This window comes from Anopheles arabiensis, chromosome 2 (assembly GCF_016920715.1).
Source record: "Anopheles arabiensis isolate DONGOLA chromosome 2, AaraD3, whole genome shotgun sequence".
Taxonomy (NCBI): Eukaryota; Metazoa; Arthropoda; class Insecta; order Diptera; family Culicidae; genus Anopheles; species Anopheles arabiensis.
The window spans coordinates 61,917,099-61,934,580 of record NC_053517.1 but is presented as its reverse complement, the minus strand read 5'-3'; the positions used below and the strand labels follow the sequence as shown (position 1 = coordinate 61,934,580).

At 43.7% G+C, this 17,482-nt stretch overlaps 1 protein-coding gene across 2 annotated transcripts in view; it reads left to right on the top strand.

Annotated features, from left to right (window-relative positions):
* The window catches only part of LOC120908330 (centrosomal protein of 164 kDa), a 61,965-nt gene extending 61,771 nt beyond the window's left edge, over positions 1 to 194 (top strand). The window contains exon 3 of one of the 2 annotated variants that reach the window (XR_005741123.1): positions 87 to 194. Coding sequence is in view for 1 of the 2 variants with exons in the window: in XM_040319242.1 (XP_040175176.1) it covers positions 87 to 104 (18 nt within the window). In the remaining variant the exon portion in view is untranslated. The remainder of the gene's footprint in view (positions 1 to 86) is intronic. The other variant, XM_040319242.1, reaches the window with a different exon arrangement.
* The last annotated feature ends 17,288 nt before the right edge of the window (positions 195 to 17,482 follow it).

Sequence of the window (17,482 nt, the reverse complement as noted above, 5' to 3'; positions counted from 1 at the left end):
GATTGATATTATAAAAAAGTAGCATTTTGCAGTTCTTATAACACGACTTAAATATATTCTATGTTCTTTTTCCGAAACCAATGCAGATCCAACCAATGCCATAGCGACAATGGAATTCGACGAGATAGATTTTCTTAACAACGACGCAACTGAAGTTCACTCCAAACAATTAGGTGACGCGATTCTACTCTCAAACTCCACGGCTTCAACTTGTATGACAACCACCATGCATGCGATAGGACAGCATTCAAATTCATCTAAAATTAATAATCAACATCACTACACGCTTACTCTTCTCGAAAAAACGCGCGATCTTAAAAATTGGTTACGTCAAGCAAAAACTGAACATGACTTGTTACAGAAACAATCTTTTACGTTTTCTGAAACAAACACTCAAGTTTAAGTCTGGAACAAAGCACCAAACGAAAAAAATAGCTGAATAATGTCAAAGATTATTTTCAAACCATACTTATATTACATGAAACATGCGGTTGTATCCTTGCAAAAAGTTGTTTAATAAACTAAATTAGGGTAAATGCACCGACAAACCGACGTGAAACTGGCGTTACAAAAGTGTCCCACACGAAAGTACTGTCATTTACCAGTGAGGCGATCACTTCTGTCAAAGTAAGCTCTGTTCACTGCTGCTTCGATGTAAACAACTTTTCTAAATACAAATTGCGAAGGAAGTGTGAGGCAAGATTTTGTGAGAATTTTTGGACAAAACACCCAGGAAAATCATTTTATAAGTTTCCAAATCAATGCAAAAGATGTGAGAAGTACATAAAACAATACGCATTGGAATTTGCGAAGAAAAACAAAAAGGGGATTTAGCAGTTTCTTCTCTGTGTCAGTGTAGTAAGCGAATCATTATAGAGATGGCGCTAGTGTTTAACGTATTTTCATTTGAAATCAGGAGACAACTTTTGAAGCTCATTTTGTTCGAAGTGTCACGTCGGTTTGTCGGTGGTAAATGTACCAGTATTGGGCAGGTTAGTGCAGCAGTTTCACTAAAACTGTTGGTACACTTACAATTTTTATTATTTTTTATGAAAGTGACATTATTTTGAGCGATAAACTATCGTATTATGTTGTGCTATTTCTTCATTGACGATTTGAATGTATTTTTTAGAGAAATTCGTGAAAATGCACATAGTGTTTTTGATCCTATTTTCGGCAGTTTGGTCCTATTTTCGGCAGGCTGTGCTCCTATTTTCTGCAACGCGGATACAGGTCAGAAAATGTTTTAATCAATGCCAATAGGTAGACAGAAATGTTTAAAACAGTTTTACATTTTACTTTTCTAAGTGGGTTGAAAATTACTTAAACTATTAATTTTATGTTGTCCATGTTGGGCATCTTGCTGGCAATTTTTACAGTCATTTTGATTTGTGTTACAAACAAAGTAGGCACTGGAGAAATGAGACTGCTTGACGGCTATAGAGTACGGCTAAGACTGGCTCACAAATTATTATTTTTCTCTTAAGTTATTAGATTATTTATAGTGAAATTGTGATATTTGATACAAGAAATGTGGTTTTATGTGTTGACATACGCAGTGTAGTGTTTCATCAAGATTCAAATGAATATTCAGCAAAATCAAACGTGTGTTATTGTTCCAAGTTTCTGCAGGAGCCCACAGCATTGATCTGTCAAAAATCAACATTTATCGTGTACCTATTTTCGGCAGCATTTAAAGTGAATAACTATTTGTTTTTCGTGATTTTAAATTTCCTAGCGGGCTAGAATAAATTCTTTCTTAAAACCATAGAATCTTTCATAAAAACCACACTTTCATTGTTTTAGTGCTCTGGTTCTCTTTATAATAAAACCTGCCGAACTATTGGTTGACAGCAAATCTACCGAAAAACTGTGAACTCTGCACATTTTGTTTGATATTTTGAAATGTGTAAATAATGTGATACTTCATAAATGAATAACAAATGACTATATCTATATTTAAAAAATATATATGGATACTATTTTCACCGTGTTTTTGCGTAATTACACGTTTTTAGTTATCCTGCCGAAAACAGGTACACTGCCGAATGCTGGTACAGTCACTCTATTTTACAAATCTCTCGCTTCAGTAAATTGTCAAGTGTTTTCAATTTTGTTTTATCCAATACATACTGTTACAAGACTGTTGCTTTTTATTCAAAGAGCTTAGAATCAATTATTGTAATATAACTAAAACAGTCTAGGCTGAATCGACCAGAATACAGACATGTTAAGCAATATTTGTAAAGCATAGAAAACGATAAGAAAAATATTTTTTTTTACAATTCCTGGCTAGATTTGTTTATCATATTAAACTTGTTCCAAATATTCTTTGAAAAAATCAAAACATGTTAGCTAATAAAACTTGTTCAATAATCTTCATAGCTGCTCGAGGTAGAAAATACAAGAAACCTTAAAATAATCATTACCAAAGCTGGTTTTCGCCATTTACAACAATAATGTAGTCGCTGACCGTATGCATGCAAATCAATTTAATAAATAAAGTTACTGAAACAAAAACAGCTATCGATATCTTGATTTAAGAAACAACAGTCGATGATGACATCTACAAAACCAATAAGCCAGTCAAAACTTTCAACTGGTGGACTTTGCAGCGCACTGCACTTTTACGTTACGGCACGTATTTTTTTTTCTTTAACTAAGTAAAACAATTATATATATATATATATATATATCCAGTGAACCCAAATTTCATACAGTTCATATATACAGTGAAGGAGTTTTCAAATTACAGAGGTGAAAAGTGAATGAAAGGTCCATCCAAAGAAGAAAGAGACAGAAAATTTAGTATGCAGCCTTAACTGTTGCTAAAGGAAAGTGCGAACATGATTGCCAATTTGAGCATACATCATTCAATAACCATGGCAACACCATACACAAATAAGAGGGACACAGATTTCAGAGGCTTTCCAAATTAGAGGAACAAAAATGTACTGGAAATCAAGGGACTGTGCAAAATGTTCAAATAAGAGAGGTTTTTCAAATTGGAGAGGTGTCAAATAAGAGAGGGTTCACTGTATATATATATATATATATATATATATATATATATATATATATATATATATATATATATATATATATATATATATATATATATATACATATATATATATATATATAGAATCGTTGATATCTACATATATTTGCGGCACAACAACCGCTGTCGGTCAAGGCCTGCCTGTACCCACTAGTAAAGTGAGCTTGGCTTTCAATGACTTATTGTTTCCATAACAGGATAGTCAGTCCTACATATGGCGGCACAGTACATTTGGGGCTTGAAATATATTTAAATATGTATACGTAATGGTAAGATATTTAATCTTCCACATGAATTATTCATACAGTCGTATGTGTGCGTAAAAGGATAGGATAGAATAAGTGTATTAGTGTAATCTCTGAATAAGCTAGTAGTATTGTTGTATTGGATTGTTTAATGTATTAAGTGATTGGCCAAACAAGCGGCCTTATCACTGAATTAAAACTAAAACTTAAATAACTAACGCAGTGTACAATGACAAAACGGATCAACAGAATCTAGTAGGTAGGTGCCAGTCAAATAAAATGTAACGCTGATTAAATTTACGGGCCATCGCAGTCATTGGGTCGTTCTCGCTGTATGCACGTCTTGTAAGGTCAGTTCTTATTAGTCTGTAGTTACGGAACACTCTAGGAGGAACATTTATGTTGACTCTAGCCAGTAGTTCTGGCTAATCTATCTCACCGACAATAAGTTTGGACAAAAACGTACATTGGGCATTATCACGTCTCCTAGCAAGTGTGTCCAGACCAAACAACAAACAACGAGTATGATACGATGGACGAGGGGTTACATTACGCCACGGAGTGAAGTGTAGGACAATACGAGTAACTCACTTTTGGACAGCTTCTATTCTATTGGACCAAACACTAGAGAACAGAAACCAAACTGTAGAACTAAACTCGAGGATGGAACGAACATAGGACTTATACAGAGTTAACAGGCAGTGTGGGTCATTAAGTTCTCTCGAATGTCGACGAATAAATCCTAGCATTTTGTTAGCTTTGTCTAAAATATCACAGTAATGTTGTCGGAAATCTAGTTTGCGATCCAGGGTGACTCCTAAATCCCTGACCGTATTGCACTGCGGTAGTTGTGTCCCTGATATGCTATAGATATACCTTATCGGACTAGCTATTCTAAAGAAAGACATTGACGTACTGTTGCGAACGCAACTTGTCGGCTCCTCGACAACCGTAAATACCGTTTCAATAACGACGCGATTGTACTTGTGCTATTTTAAAATTCGTTTATTCACAAAACTTCACAAGCTTTAAGCGGGGTTTTAAAAAACGCGGTATTCCTTGCACGGTATAAAACGTAGAGAGCTAACGTGACCTACGCGCGTTCCTCTTATAACTTTTTTCCCGCGATGGCCGTCGGGCCATCGCTACATCGCGATCATTGCCCTTTTTCCCCGATCTTCGAGAATGTCGACTGTCACTTTGGCGCTCAAGATCCTAACCCCAACACAACCCTGACAGCCGTTTGTTTACCTAATTGGTATGACAGCCGTTTGTTTACCTAACTCGTATAATCACGCGGTTCGTCGGCACGGTTACAAATGTAACATTCTCCCCACCGGTATGCTACTTTAGTGGCCTACCTTCGTTGTGCCGACATCCAAAAGCGCAATATTTACAGCTGGTCGCTCAAACAATCCGCTCATCGTTTGCACCGTCACGCGCCGCACCTGATGGTCGCTCGTACGACACACCTTGACGATTCGTCCCTTTGGCCAGCAGTTTCTCGGGTTGTTTCCATCCGCAATCAACACCAGATCCCCCTCTTCTAATGGTTTCGTCGGCTGGTGCCACTTGGTCCGTCTTGTCAGCGTCGGTAGGTATTCGTTCACCCATCTTTTCCAGAATATATCTGCGAATTGTTGTGCTGCTTTCCAGGTCCTACGTACGGATGGGATGGAATCATCAAGCGGGAGCGGTGGCTTGCTTCCATTCGAGCTACCTAAAATGAAGTGATTAGGCGTTAATGGGGAATCAGCCTCGTCTTCAACCGGTACGTCTGTCAACGGTCTCGAATTCACGATCAACTCCACTTCACTCAATCTAGCACGGAGCAGCTCGTCGGTGGGGTTATGGGGAAGATCAAAGGACGAAAGCGTCTTCTTTACGGACTGGATAAGTCTTTCCCATGACCCTCCAAAGTGGGGTGATGCTGGAGGGTTGAACACCCATTTCGTCCCAGGTTGCACGAATTCTGCCATCAGCCGGTCCGAATCGACTAGTGCAGATGCTTCTTTAAGCTCACGCGATGCGCCTACGAAATTGGTGCCCCGATCACTCACAAACTCCAGTGGCGTGCCCTTCCTGGCGACGAAGTTGCGAATCGCAAATATGCACGAGTCAGTAGATAGACTGCTCGCAATCTCAATGTGTATGCCCCTGGTGGTGAGGCAAGTGAACATCACTCCCCACCGTTTTTCGGTTCTCCTGCCCACCGCGACTATCATTGGTCCAAAATAGTCAATGCCAGTGTAGGAGAAAGGTTGTTGATAGGCCGCCAATCGTTGATACGGGAGGTTTCCCATCGCAGGATTCTGAGGTTTAGCACGACGAACCTTGCAGTACTGGCAGTTGCGTCTCACTCGGCTGTAAGCTGCCTTTAGTCGCGAGAGATGGTACTTCAGCCTTATCTCGTTTATTGCAGTTTGGTGATTCGCGTGTCGGTATCTTTCGTGGTACCAACTGATCAACAGATCGGTCACATAGTGTGAACTTGGGATGATAATGGGTCTTTTAGCGTCATAGCCAACCCACACGCATTGATCGATCCTTCCCTTTATTCGAAGAACTCCGTATTTATCGACAAACGGACTTAGTTTGTACAGTGGGCTCGATTTTTTAAGTGGCTGGCTCCATGGATGTTTTTGCAGCTCACGGTCGTTCAACGATCGAATGTCATCCGCATATTCATCACGTTGGACTTGCCGGTATATTGCATGTTCTGCACCTTGCAATTCTTCTTGCGTTAGTGCTCCCGTTCGCCTGGCTTCTCTGGATGTTCCTGAGCGGGAGTTGTGTATAAAACGGTAAACGTACGCAACCGCTCTTAGGAGTCTCTTCCACTTAGAAAAACGAGTGAATTTTACTACCGGTTCGTTAAACGTGTGGTGTAGTAGATGGCGACGCACTTCTTCCTCCGTTTCGCGTAGCTGCACCGTCGTATCCGGCCACTCGCTGGATGGTTTCCACAGAAAGCCGGGTCCACGGTACCATCTACTATGTGGGCTGAGATCGGGTAATTTCTGCCATTTCGTACCCTCATCAGCTACATTGGCCTTGGTGGATATCCAATTCCAATCAGCAGCTTTGGTCGTTTCGACGAGTTCGCTTACCCGTACCGCAACAAATTGACTATATCGTCGATGGTCTGCATTTATCCAGCACATTACAGTCTTGGAATCGGTCCAAAATACTTCTCGCGCAATGTGTAGACGATGTGAGGCTTTTATTGCGTTTGCCAGGCGCGCGCCTAATACTGCAGCCTGTAGCTCCAACCGCGGTATGGACGTAAATGTTAACGGGGCAACCTTTGTCTTCGAGCCCACCAACGCACACTCTATCACTCCATTTTCTTCAAACCTAAAATAGGCTATAGCAGCCATCCCGTTTTCGCTGGCATCACAGAAAACATGCAGTTCTATGCTTGAGCCTTTATCCATTGTGACTTGTCGGTAACATCTAGGGATGTTAACTGCATGTATGCTAGGTAATACCGATAGCCAGACACGCCACTTATCAAGTAGAGTGCCCGTGACTTCTTCGTCCCATGTTACCTTAGCGCGCCAAACTTCTTGCAGTAGTATCTTTAAATACATTAACAGATGGCCGATTAATCCCATGGGGTCGTATATTGACATGAGGATGCGCAATATTTCCCTTTTCGTGGGTGCTCTTCCGTCGAGCAATGATTGTGGATCGTATCGTGCAGAGATTTTAAAGGTGAACGTATCCGTCTCCGTGTTCCACCACATACCAAGCACCTTTTCCGTTGCCATTTCCATTTCGATTGGCCTTTCAAAGCTCTCGGTATCATTCCCGTTCATCACCGTCTTCACCCGTGTGGAATTAGATAGCCAGTTGCGGATCTCGAACCCACCCTGTGAATGGACAAAGCGAACATCACGTGCTAGTCTAATGGCTTCTTCTTCAGACTCCACGCTGGCGAGCATGTCATCCACATAGTGCTCGTGTTTGATACATTCAACTGCTCGAGGGTATTCTTTTAAAAAGCGATCGGCGTTTATGTTCTTTACGTAGTGTGCAGTGCTTGGCGAACATGCGGCGCCAAACGTCATCACACTTAGTACGTACTGCTGTGGGGTGCTGCCGATCTTGCCATCGTTCCAGAAAAACATCTGGCTGCGCTGGTCTCGTTCGTTCATACGGACCTGAAAAAACATCTCCGGTCACCGCAATTTTATTCTCGCGGAATTTGTACAGTACGGTTAAAAGTCCCACGAGCTGGTCCGGTCCAGTAAGTAAAACAGAGTTTAGGCTGACTCCATTCACTTTCGCAGCAGCATCAAACACAACTCGAACCTTTCCCGGCTTATTTGGATTGATGACGGGAAAAATGGGCAAATACCAATCGTTTGGTTCTTTAATATTTTGTTCAGTAGGGGTAAGCTTTCGTATATACCCTCTCTCTTCATATTCTGTGATCTTTGTATGCATTGCCTGAGCCAGGTCCGGGTCACGGCGTAGCTTCCTCTCCAGACAGTCATGACGCTTCAATGCCATTGCTCGGCTATCCGGTAACGTAATGGTTTCATACTTCCATAAGAGACCGGCCTCATACCGTCCATCTATCAACCGTACTCTGGATCCAAGAATGTTAAGCGCGCGTTCTTCATCATCGGAACGCAGCTGTTTCGTCGGATGATAGACTCCAAGCGACTCAAAAGAGAAGTATTTCCTCAACGCTAGATCCTATCTCACTATCTTTTTTTTCATTGCAGGGACAAATATGTACGTTCATGGACTTAACCCTCTTCGTATTCACCTCTGTCGATGTAAATTTATACGGACCATATACCACCCAACCGAGTCGTGTTTTCGATGCGGCTGGCTCGTCCGCCATTCCCTCAACGGTTTTCAGTGTTTGGCTCAAGAAACAGTTATCAATTCCAATCAGTATTCTGGCGGAAGCATTATGATACGATGGTAATGGTATCCCTTTGAGATGATCGTATTTGACGGCTAGCTGCGACGGTGATACTGACTGCTTACTCAACCCGAGAGTACGCACTGTGTGTACGGCACGCATATTGTACACACCTGGGGCCCCTACACCAGATATTTTCACGGATATCTCAACAGACTCATCCTCAACCCGGCTCTGATTCCCGGTCCACGAAATGCACAAGGGGCGAGGTTTGCCGCTGATGCCCAACTCTTTCAATAGATCGTGCTCCATGAAGGTGGCCGAAGATCCGTCATCTAGAAGCGCCATCGTATCTGTGTACCGTTTCCATGCAACGTTACCGGAACGTACTTAAGCATAACACCTCCGGGCGGAACAGAGTGTACGTTGCACTTAGCGTTGTCAGGACATCCTTCCTGACGGATGCTGGGTACCGGATTGTTGCTCGGCGAGTGCAACAACCGATGATGTCGGCGCTCACATTTATTTACCCCACACAGTGTATCGATGGTACAAGAACCGGAATGTTTACGAAGACACGTTCGGCAAAGGCCCTCTCGCTTAATAAGGGTCCAACGAGCGTTGACACTCATAGCACGAAGCTTACTGCAGTCGGACAGATTTGCGCAACTCTCCTGACACGCAACACAACGCTTGATATCGCATTCAGTCATCGATGGTTTGGGTGCTGTATTTACGGCCGGTTCTGTGGAATGAATATTTTGGTGAGCGTACTTACGGTCGTTCTGACGAGTGCTACCGTCATGTTTCACCTCCTTACGACCGCTAGTATGTTTCACTCCCCGGCTGGCAGCGCGGACTAACTCCTTCATCCATTCGTTGAACGTCGCCATCGTGACGCGTGTGCAGCTGTTCTGGTAGTAATACCAGTTTAGTCTCACATAAGTCGGCAGCTTGTCGACGAGCTCCTCCAGAAGTGGTCCTCCATCGAAGTAGCTGTGCAGACCGGAACCCGTAATCGATGCACAGAAGTTCCGAACTGCTACACCATAATTCACCAGCGCTTCGAAATTGTCATCCTTCGGGGGCGGCATGCGTCTGATGTTGGCCATCTGTTGGATTTGTAACAAATATCCGCCTGCAGATATGCAACCTGCAGGACTACCAATCGAAGCGAAAATTAACATCATGGCAGATTACCACTGTTCCATCGATAAGGAGCCATGATGTAATTTGTAACCTTGTAATCAAATGTAACAATCGCTAGAAGCGCATGTCTGTGTTTAGTCCATAGGATGCGCAGAAATAAATCCAAATGAGATTAGAGAGAAAAAGCAAATTGTTCGGAGTCGAAATTTATTTCATATCCTCAACTCGACACAGCCCTAGAATCCTTCGGTAGTCCTTGGCGGGTAGCTACAGCTGGACACTCTTGGGCGCTCTCTGGCGCAGTTGGTCAATTTGCTTACTCCCCCCTTGGCCCCTCCTCACCCTCTCACCTTGACTCGATCAGTTCGGCATAGTCCAACGATCAGTCGCTTCCTCTCCTTTTCCCACCCTCGACTCGATCAGTTCGGCATAGTCCAACGATCAGTCGCTTCCTCTCCTTTTCCCACCCTCGACCTGATCAGTTCGGCTTAGTCCAACGATCAGTCGCTTCCTCCCCCTCCCTCGACCTGGTTAGTTCGGCACGTCCAACAACCAGTCAGGTTCTATTCCTTCCCTTTCCTGTGGCAATTCCGGTCGAATTTTTCACCGGTTTGTTCCTCCTTCCCCTTCCTCCATCCTTGGCCAAGTCGCGGTGGCAGTTGCACCCTCTGCCGCCCCCTCCCCCACCATTTGGTCCTTCGAACCGGATCAGGACAGTGGTTCTACGTCGCGTGTGTGAGTGCGTATCAGCTCACGTTCCTTAAGGTCCGTACCTTCTTAAGGAAAGTTCTCCGCGTACGTGTGCAAGTGCGTATCAGCTTGCACGATCTCCGTTCGGGTCAGAACCGTGTGTCTACGTCGCGTGTGTAGTGCCTTAGTGCGTATCCACTTAAGGGACATCTTCCACGTACGTGTGTAAGTGCGCATCAGCTTACACGATCCAAGACAATAGTGTTGTGCATCGCGCATACAAGTGCTTATCTGCTTTCACGATCATCCGCTCGGGTTAGAACAGTGTTTCTGCGTCGCGTGTGTGTAGTGCGTATCAGCTCACACAATACCTAAGTGCGTATCATCCTAGGTAGCTTTCTTCGCGTGCGTGTGTAAGTGCGTATCAGCTTACACGATCCAACCAAAGAGCAGTGCAGTGCAAGCGCGGGTAAAGCAGACAATTCGTGTGTGTGTAGAGTGCTTTGCAAATTACGTTTACTTTACTTAGGTGCGTATCAGCCTAAGTGAATTTCCGTGCGCATGTGTAAGTGCACATCAGCTTACACGATCCTACGAAAATCAGTGCTGTGAAGTGCAAGTGTAGGTAATTCGCGAGTACAAGTGCGTATCAGCTTGTACTAATTTACCATTATTAACATTTGCAAGTTGCAAAGAACGTTTCTTTTCATACCCGCCACCGTGAACGCGAATTGCCTTCCGAGAAACAATTAGTGAAAACTGCGCTCGAATTCAGTGTACAACCCTACTCCGCGAGTGAACATTAACATTAAAGCAATAGTTCTTGCGAAGTTGGTTAGTGCTTGTTCCTGCTTGTTCCTGTTGTTTCTGCCTGATCCTGTTTACTCCTGCTTGTTCCTGGTTGTTCCTGTGTTCCTGCTTGGTGCTGTCGGATGCGGTTGGTGCATTACGGCCCGTTCCTGTATTTGCTGTGTTCCTGCTCGATTCCGGGAAGCGGACCATCAAGACGTCAGCATCCCCTCGGTTGGTGAGTATAGAAAGTCACAGGTAAGCAAGGGTGTAGGACAAGTGAAGCAATTTTTTACCAGCCACCACAATGCCAGTCACTCCATTACCGCAACCGAGTAAGAAGGGGGAACATGAGGACGATGTGGATGAGTTTGCCGGCTTCGTCGATGACGTGTTATCGAAAACCACTTTAATGCAGTTCGACACTGCAAGAACAAAAATGCAAATGGTGATCGAACAACTCGAAGACGAACTAAACGAATTCGTTACAAAACCGTCTGCATCAATTGTTCCTGCCGTGAAACTTAGAGTAAACACAATGGCAGAGAAATACAATGGTCTTCAAGAACAGTTGTATGATAGCAAAAATTATACTAATGAAGACAAGCAACGCGAGCGAAAATACAACTCACTACATAGAAAATTAACTAATGCATTGGAAGAGGCTATTTGCGAAATAAATAATAAACCTTCTCCATCTATAACAGAAGTTCAACCAGCTTCAGTTATAGTGCAGCAATATCCGCTTCCTGCATCGCTTCCTTCTTTTAACGGGAATTATGAAGCCTGGCCAAAATTCAAGGCAATGTTTCTTGATATAATAAAAAGAAGTAGTGACAGTGATGCTGTTAAGATCCATCATTTAGATAAAGCGCTAGTGGGCCAAGCAGCAGGCACATTAAATGCACATTTAACAACAACTATTACATTCGATCAAGCTTGGAAATTTGTCGAAGCCCGATTTGACAACCCAAGAGTAATAGTGGACGAACTCATTAAGGGACTGCTCAACATGCCACACGTTCGCAGTGAATCTGCAAAGGAATTACGCAGTCTCCTTAAAATGTGCACACACTATATTAATGGGTTGAAAAATATGAACAAGGCACCTGATACACTAAGCAAGTTGATAATTAACTACCTGTTAACATCACGATTTGATCCTGAAACACGCAAATTATGGGAAAGAACACTTCCTCACCATGACTTTCCAGACCTTGACAATACATTAAGTTTTCTCACCACTCAATGTGAAGTGCTGGAAAGGTGCAAACCTGAGAGCCACTACAAAGGCAATAAAGAGACTCGGGCACACGTTGCCGTACCAGCGCAACACACACCAGTATCTTCAGCCTTCTCCGCCTGTGAGCTATGCTCAGAACGCCATTGGCTGGATAAATGTCCAGTATTTATTGGGCTATCTGTTCACGAAAAAATAAATCGTGTTCAACAATTAGCACGGTGCGAAAATTGCCTTGGAAAAAATCACGCAGCAAACAGATGCAAGTCGAAATATACATGTCGCAAATGCAAGCAAAGGCATCACACTCTGTTGCATAAAGAGCCTGTACATCCAACTACATCTACAACGATCAGCATGCAAAACACCACAACACAGCCAACTGTTTTGCTCGCCACTGCTGTTGTTTATGTAGAAGACAAAACAGGAAAAACACATCCAGCTAGAGCACTTTTAGATAGCGGTTCGCAATCTAATTTCATTTCGAGCCATTTGGCTCAATTATTAAACATTAAAAAACATCAGTAGAAATACCAGTGATTGGTATAGGAGGCAGCATCGATAGCTTTGTGCGAAGCAAAGTCCGCACTACAATACACTCCCGTTGCACTAATTATAAAACAACAACAGAACTTTTAGTGCTAAAAAAACCCGCTGCTAATCTGCCTTGTAACAATGTCAATTTCAATCAGAATCTATTACCATCAGCCATCACGCTTGCAGATCCTAATTTCTATTGTTCAGGAAAAATTGATATTATACTGGGTGCCGAGCATTTCGCTGAAATCATTAAGGGTGGTCGCTTGAAAATCAACGACGTACTTCCTTCCCTTCAAGAGTCCGAACTAGGATGGTTGGTTAGCGGAAAGGTGGCATCAACAAATGTGTCCACACCTATTATGAGTGCAGTATGCATAACACCCATAGAACAGCTTATGGCAAAATTCTTTGAAGTAGAAGAACTATCGGCAACCAGCTCCGGCTGGAGTGAAGAAGAAACACATTGCGAGACTTCATTTTTGGATAGCACAACGCGTGACGAACAAGGTCGCTATGTTGTTCGACTACCAGTAAAGTCAGACATAGCGCATGCTTTGGGTGACTCAAAATCGATGGCCCTTCGTAGATTTCTTTCCCTTGAACGTAGACTGCAGCGCGAACCAGAGACACGAGCAGCTTATGTTCAATTTATGACCGAATACGAACAACTTGGTCATATGAGTCCTGTCGAACATGAAATTGTATCACACCAGGTGGAATATTACATCCCACATCATCCAGTGTTCAAAGCTGAAAGCACGACAACGAAATGCAGAGTAGTGTTCGATGCGTCTGCCAAAACCACCTCAGGCTATTCTCTAAATGATGCGTTAATGGTTGGACCAACCATTCAACAGGAATCGTTTACAATCTTACTACGCTTTCGTTCCTATATCATTGCAGCCATCGCTGATGTAGAAAAAATGTACAGGCAAGTGTGGGTACATCCTGAAGATCGCCCACTGCAACGTATATTTTGGAGAGATTCTCCAAATCAGCCAATTCGAACTTTTCAACTGAACACCGTCACCTACGGAACAGCATCAGCTCCATTCCTTGCTGTAAGAGCATTGAAACAGATAATAATTGATCATGGGAAAGAATTTCCAAAAGCGGCAGAAAGAATGGACGACTTCTATGTGGACGATTTTATTTCCGGAGCTGATTCGATTACTGATGTACAACAATTGTACAATGAAGCAACAACACTGTTGGCAAAGGGAGGATTCACCCTCAGAAAATGGTGTTCAAACGATCCTGAAGCGCTGATTGAAATCGGCAACATAAAAAATGTCACAATGCCTGCGGACGACGTCAATGGACATGTGACTACCCTAGGACTTATTTGGCGACCCCGTGCGGACACTTTTAGCATAAAGGTGCACATTCCTGAAACCATTCATCACCTATCAAAACGATTCGTTCTTTCTTCAATCGCTAAAATTTATGACCCATTAGGCCTCATCGATCCTGTAAAGGCATTGGCAAAACAAATAATGCAGCAGATTTGGGAGCTAAAGAAAACAGATGGGAAGAACTGGGATTGGGATGATGAACTTCCGTCGGATCTACAACAAGCTTGGGTTCACTTTCAACAACACCTTGAACCTCTTCGTAACCTTCAGATTCCTCGAGCAGCTGTCCATACATCCATTCATAATGTTCAATTACATGTTTTTTGTGACGCTTCAGAAAAAGGGTATGGCGCCTGTTGTTACATCCGTGACGACAACGATGAAGAAAACATCACTTCACAACTATTGACTTCTAAGTCAAAAATAGCTCCACTTAGCCAAAAACTAACTATTGCCCAACTAGAGCTATGCGCAGCAAAGTTAGGCAGCGATCTATTTGCGAAAGTAAGGGAAGCAATTCCAACATTTTCGAATGTTTATTTTTGGACCGATTCAATGATAGTTTATCACTGGTTACAATCTCCACCACAGAGCTGGAAAACTTTTGTCGCAAATCGTGTCTCTCACATACAAAAGGTGACCAAAGGATTTTCCTGGCGACACATTCCAGGATGCGACAATCCGGCAGATTTAGTTTCTCGCGGTTGCTTTGGTTCTGAATTAATCAACGACATAAAATGGTGGCAGGGTCCAACCTGGCTACCATGCTCAGAAAATGTTTGGCCATTAACTCCTACGGTACAAGAAAACGTCGATGCTGAACAACAAAGACGATCGCAACCCGTACTAGCTCACTTAGCAGTTGAGCCACCAGTGCATGAATTATTCACTAAATACTCATCTTTATTTACCCTTAGACGCATGATTGGCTACTGGATTCAGTATTACAAAATACTTCGCAAGCAAATTCCTCCCAGCAAGCTTCTATCAGTGCAAAGCATAATAGAAGCTGATTTATATTTATGTCGTCTAGTACAAGAAACCCACTTCAAGGCAGAACTGAAAGCATTGAAGGCAGGACTCTCAGTACCGTCATCGTCCTGCATGAAATGGTTTAATCCTATCATATCTTCTGATGGCCTCATTCGTGTCGGAGGTCGACTCACACATTCGATTCTCCCCGAAACCGAAAAACATCCCATAATTCTACCAAGCAAACATCCCTACTCAGTGTTGCTAGCCAATTATTATCATCTCAAATATTTCCATGCTGGACCGCAGCACATGCTAAATACAATTCGGCAACAATACTGGATCATCGGTGGCAGAAATTTGGTAAAGCGTGTTTATCACCAATGCTTAACTTGCTTCCGAGCTAAACCCAGGATGCTTACTACACTCATGGGTGACTTACCACCGCCGAGGGTGATTGCTTCCAGGCCGTTCTCAATAAGTGGCATCGACTACTGTGGGCCTGTTTTTGTCAAGGGTGCACACCGTCGAGCGATACCCACAAAAGCATTCGTAGCTATCTTCATTTGTTTTACAACAAAGGCAGTTCACATCGAACTCGTCTCCAATTTAACTACCGAAGCTTTTCTTGCAGCCTTACATCGATTTATAGGCCGTCGAGGTCTGGTGTCCGAGCTCCATTCGGATAACGGGACCAATTTCAAGGGAGCTTCCAACGAGCTCAACAACCTCTATCGTCTCCTTCATTCTGATGAACATCAGCGCAAGATGCACTCCTGGACCCTGGAGCGTGGCATCGATTGGACGTTCATCCCTCCTCGCGCACCCCATTTCGGCGGACTCTGGGAGTCGGCCGTAAAATCAGCCAAGTACCATCTTCTCCGCACCATGGGCACATCTTCGTATACCTTCGAAGATATGATGACGATACTGACGGAGGTTGAAGGATGTCTCAACTCGCGTCCTATTACTCCGATGTCCGACAATCCATCCGACCTGACAGCTCTAACCCCGGGGCACTTCCTGACTGGGTCCCATATGCAGCTGCTACCTTCGATTGACGTCTCGCAGATTCCATCCAATCGGCTCAACCACTGGCAGATTATCCAACAACAACTTCAACGTTTTTGGAAACGTTGGCATACTGAATACTTGCAGCAATTACAAACGCGAAGCAAGTGGTTTGTTAAGGGGAATGATGAAATAAGGGAAGGGCAGTTAGTTATTGTTCATGAAGACAATGTTCCACCTTCAAGATGGCCGCTCGCTAGGATTACTAAAATCCATCCAGGAAAGGATGGTGTCACTCGGGTAGTTACTATCAAGACTAGCAAAGAAAAGGAACTGACTAGACCCATAACCAAAGTATGTCTGATTCCTGAAATAGACCATATAGATCCAACCGATAGTAAAATTTAGAAATTTTAGGTGGCAGGATGTTGGATTTGTAACAAATATCCGCCTGCAGATATGCAACCTGCAGGACTACCAATCGAAGCGAAAATTAACATCATGGCAGATTACCACTGTTCCATCGATAAGGAGCCATGATGTAATTTGTAACCTTGTAATCAAATGTAACAATCGCTAGAAGCGCATGTCTGTGTTTAGTCCATAGGATGCGCAGAAATAAATCCAAATGAGATTAGAGAGAAAAAGCAAATTGTTCGGAGTCGAAATTTATTTCATATCCTCAACTCGACACAGCCCTAGAATCCTTCGGTAGTCCTTGGCGGGTAGCTACAGCTGGACACTCTTGGGCGCTCTCTGGCGCAGTTGGTCAATTTGCTTACTCCCCCCTTGGCCCCTCCTCACCCTCTCACCTTGACTCGATCAGTTCGGCATAGTCCAACGATCAGTCGCTTCCTCTCCTTTTCCCACCCTCGACTCGATCAGTTCGGCATAGTCCAACGATCAGTCGCTTCCTCTCCTTTTCCCACCCTCGACCTGATCAGTTCGGCTTAGTCCAACGATCAGTCGCTTCCTCCCCCTCCCTCGACCTGGTTAGTTCGGCACGTCCAACAACCAGTCAGGTTCTATTCCTTCCCTTTCCTGTGGCAATTCCGGTCGAATTTTTCACCGGTTTGTTCCTCCTTCCCCTTCCTCCATCCTTGGCCAAGTCGCGGTGGCAGTTGCACCCTCTGCCGCCCCCTCCCCCACCACCATCAATGTGTTCACCACTATCTCCGGACGGCCATAACACTCCTTCAGGATCTCGATGGCCTCTGGAATGCTTTCAGGATACAGTAAGCAGTTGCCAACTGCTTCTCGCGCTTTCCCCTTCAAGCATGCTTGTAGCCGCAACATGTTCTCGCCATTGGTGTAGCCACATATCGCGGTAGAGTGCTCATAATTCGATATGAATGCCATCCACTCTTTGGGGTCGCCTGCGAATGCTGGGAGCTCCTTACTCGTGCACTTCCGCGCCGAGATTTGGCTTTGGTTAAACGACGGAAAAACAGTCGTGTTATAATGCATGGGTCGATGCGTCGTTTCTACAGGATGCACGGGAACAAAACTAACTGATGGCCTATACGGTTCTTCATGCTGTCTCGGAAT